The sequence below is a fragment of the Fonticula alba genome (genome assembly GCF_000388065.1).
Source record: "Fonticula alba strain ATCC 38817 unplaced genomic scaffold supercont2.4, whole genome shotgun sequence".
NCBI lineage: Eukaryota > Rotosphaerida > Fonticulaceae > Fonticula > Fonticula alba.
The window spans coordinates 227,952-231,611 of NW_009242974.1; the positions used below are offsets into that span (position 1 = coordinate 227,952).

At 65.9% G+C, this 3,660-nt stretch overlaps 1 protein-coding gene across 1 annotated transcript in view; it reads right to left on the minus strand.

Annotated features, from left to right (window-relative positions):
* Positions 1 to 62: 62 nt before the first annotated feature.
* Positions 63 to 3,660, minus strand: part of H696_02595 (hypothetical protein) — a gene marked incomplete at both ends in the record, with an annotated part of 8,839 nt that continues 5,241 nt past the window's right edge. The window contains 6 exons of the mRNA XM_009496506.1: positions 63 to 93; positions 131 to 245; positions 468 to 1,572; positions 1,775 to 2,428; positions 2,588 to 3,067; positions 3,255 to 3,391. Coding sequence (XP_009494781.1) covers positions 63 to 93; positions 131 to 245; positions 468 to 1,572; positions 1,775 to 2,428; positions 2,588 to 3,067; positions 3,255 to 3,391 — 2,522 coding nt within the window. The remainder of the gene's footprint in view (positions 94 to 130; positions 246 to 467; positions 1,573 to 1,774; positions 2,429 to 2,587; positions 3,068 to 3,254; positions 3,392 to 3,660) is intronic.

Genomic DNA, 3,660 nt, shown 5'->3' on the forward strand with positions numbered 1-3,660 from the left:
CTTGGCCATGCCCAGGCGCGGCGCGAGCAGATCCAGCACCTGACTGCCGGGCTGGAAGCGGTTCAGCGGCTCGGCCGCCGTCCGGACGTAGTACTGAGCCGCCTGCTCCACGGCATTGGACGGCATGTACAGCTGTTCCTCGGGCTCGGCGAGCATCTTGGCCGAGAGGGTCAATGGCGCGGGCAGGATCCGGATCCGATACGGGCTGAGTGGTGATAGATCCGTGAGGACAGCGCTGTGCTCATCTGCAAGGAGCAGAGAGGCAAGTGGAGGGAGAGAGAGAGAAGGAGAGAAAGCGAGAGAGAGAGAGAGAGAGAGAGAGAGAGAGAGAGAGAGAGAGAGAGAGGAAGGGCGGGCAGAGAGAAAAGACAAAGGTCAGCCAATCGCATGCTGAAGAAGAGAAAGAGGCAGGGAGGCCGAAGGAAAAAGGGGCAAAAAGAGGCGGGCATCCACAGCCGGACAGGCACTTACCTGCGTCTCGCGGTCCTGGTCCTCCAGGAGGTTGAGGAAGGACGGCAGCAGCTCCAGCAGCGTGGGGATCACACCACGCGCGGTCAGGAGGTTCATCCCGGAGAAGGCGTAAATGAGCGACGTCTTGGCCAGCCAGTGGTAGGGGTCCGAGTGCGAGGGGGACCCGGGATGGCGGACCAGCGACGAGAGGCTGCGCGAGCCGGCCCCGCCGGAGAAGCCAGCGTCGAGGGCGGCCTCGGCATCCGCCTCGACCTCGGCATCGGCCTCGCTGGTGGCCCCGTGGCCCTCCTCATCGCCATCGTCGCCGTCATCCTCATCATCGTCATCATCACCGGCGTCGTCTTCCTCGTCGACGCCATGGTGGCCGTCATCGGCCTCGGAGTCGGTGCCAGCCTCGTCACCGGACTCGATGTCCATGGCGCCATCGGCGGCCTCCGGGCCGCCATCGACATCCTCCTCGTCCTCCTCCAGGCCGTCAGTCATGTCGACGTCCCGGTCCAGGAGGATGGTTGCCTGGGCCGCGGCCTCGGCCGACGGGAAGAAGGCCTCATCCGCCACAACCAGGAGGATGGAATCGGGGTCGCCATCCGTCAGGGACCCCACCCCGGCCAGGGTGTCATTGTTGAGACGAGCACAGACGGCCGCCGTGTCGGTGGCGCCGGCGGCCGCCGCCGCCGCCGCCGCGTCGACATCGTCCGTGGCCCCCGGCGCATCAAGCGCCAGGACCATCGGGGTCCCCGGGGCCGAGGCCGAGGGGATCAGCTGCCGCAGGTGCTCCAGCGCCCGAGCCATGATCGACCCCACCTCGAACCGGACCCACTCCTCGCGCGGGAGCGAGGGGATGATGCAAACATTCTGCAAGATGTGCATGATCGAGCCAAGCTGGTCCCGGCACTGCCGGTACGGGTGGGCCATGTGCGGGAGCAGGGCCTTGGCGGTGGGCGCCGCAAAGCGCACCAGGCGCCAGGCCATGGCCGAGAAGAGGTTCAACTGGAGCTGGACCTTGCGCGCCTCGGAGAAGGAGTACCGCCGCGTGGTCTGCAGCTTCTCCGAAAGGATCAGATCAATGAGCCAGCGGACGCGACGAGGGTCCTGGTGCGACTGTGCGGGCGAAAGACCCACAGAGGGGGAGGGGGGGGGGGCCGGCGGCGGGGAGAAAAAAAAAGGCATGTTAGAGACGGCATGCATCGGGGCGTGTGCGCGTGTGTGCGTGCGGCAGCAAGGCAGCACACGAGGGGAAAGGGGGGGAGAAAAAAAAAAGGCCGGACAATGGCCCGAGGCGGAGGGAAGCCAGCTCTCGCACCATGCCATAGCTGATGGCGCTCCCCCAGTCGGCCACATTGTCGTGGTTCAGCGAGTCGAACACCTTCGCCAGCAGGGGCCGCAGCGTCCGGCGGAGGGTCTCCCGGTCGGCCGTGCCCCAGGCCCGGGACCCGCGCAGCACGCCGGCCACCAGCTCGCAGGACAGGCTCTGTGCGGCGCGGTCGTTGGTCTGCACGGCCAAGCGCCGCAGCGGGCCCAGAGCCCCGAGCCAGGCCGAGAGGCCGAAGTGCCGGAAGAGGGACTTCAGCAGGACATACACGGCGCTGTCGAAGTTGGCCTCGCCGGCGGCGGTGGTGCCGCTGCCGGCCCCGGCCCCGCCGTCGTCCTCATCGTCGAAGGTCCGGCCAATTTGCAGCAGCCCCAGGAGATCGTCCCAGAAGTTCGGGGCATTGACCAGGGCCGCCAGGGCCGCCAGGTTGGAGTGCGTCGACACCGACTCCCGCGAGTGGGTGCCATTGTACACGCGCACGCGCTTGGGCCACCGGAGCCACCCATGCGAGAGGGTGTCCACAAAGAGCTCGGTCGATGTGGTCGACTGGGCGATGAACCGCCGCGTCAGCTCCGCATGGCATGCGTCCGTCTTGAGGTGCGAGCTGAGGTCCAGCTCGAACTTGGCAGGCAGGGCCTGGATCTCCTGGGGTGGCCAGCGCCAAGGCGGACACATGGGGCAAGGGCAGAAGGGGACACAAGCACCGCAGGGGTTAGACAGGCGGCCCGGGGGGGGGGAGGGGGGGGCAGAAAAAAAAAGGAGGGCCGGAAAAAGAGAGGCGCGCGAGAGCGGCAGTGCACTTACCTCGGCCGAGAGCGCCAGCGGGTCCACCAGCACACGGATGTCATCCACCACCGGGAGCGGCTGGCGCGCATGCGGCTTGGCCGAATAGAGCACCAACGACACCAGGTCGATGGCCAGCGACCGGGCCGACGGGTGATCCGACGACAGGGCCCGGTAGAACCAGTCCGACAGGTTGTTGCCGAAGGTGGCATCCGCTCGCACGCACATGGCCAGCGATTCGGCCGCATTGTTCTGCGTGTTCCAGTTCACCGGCCCCACCAGGCACTCGGAGAGCGAGGACACCAGGTTCTGGTAGACTCGGCGATCGGCCTCGAAGGAATGCTGCTTGGCTGGCACCGGCGTGGCCTTGCCCTCGAAGTCCAGCTGGAGCTTCTGCGCGAGGGCCAGGCCGCGCGACGTCGGCGCCACCCCGAGCGAGATGAAGTAGAAGCTCTCATTGAAGTTGTTGAACAGCTCCACGGACAGGTTCTGCACCGAGAGCTGTGACCGAGGCGGAGTGGCCCAGGGGGGCGGGGGCGGGGGCGAGGGGAGAAGAGCGGAGCCCAAGACAACCCCAGACCGGTGTGGCGAGGCGTGGATGCGGGTGTGGCGTGCGAGTGAGTCGAGGGAGCCCGAATGTGAGCGGGGGGGAAAAGCCCCGCCAAAGGGCGGGTGGCTGTGCACGAACCTTCTCGTCGAAGCGCGCTGAGCTGAAGTAGTTCATGAAGCGCGCCTGGAACTTCCAAGAGCGCAGGCAGAAGGACAGCATGCCGGTCTTCTTGATGGTATACAGCCCACCCTTGAGGGCGGTGATGTTGTTGGCGCCTGGGCGGGGGAGGGGGGGGGGACATATGTGAGCCATTGTAGATGAAAAAGGACATAGCTATCGAGGATCGGGGCACACGGAGCAAAAGCCTATGTGTAGAAGAGGGCATTGGAGAAGGAGAGAGAGAGAAGGGGAGAGAGAGAGAGAAGGAGAGAGAGAGAGAGAGAGAGAAGGAGAGAGAGAGAGAGAAAGAGAGAAAGAGAAAGTACCCTCGGTTTCCAGGATCTGGAAGACCCGGTTGAGACTCAGCAGACGCTGGCGAGGGAAG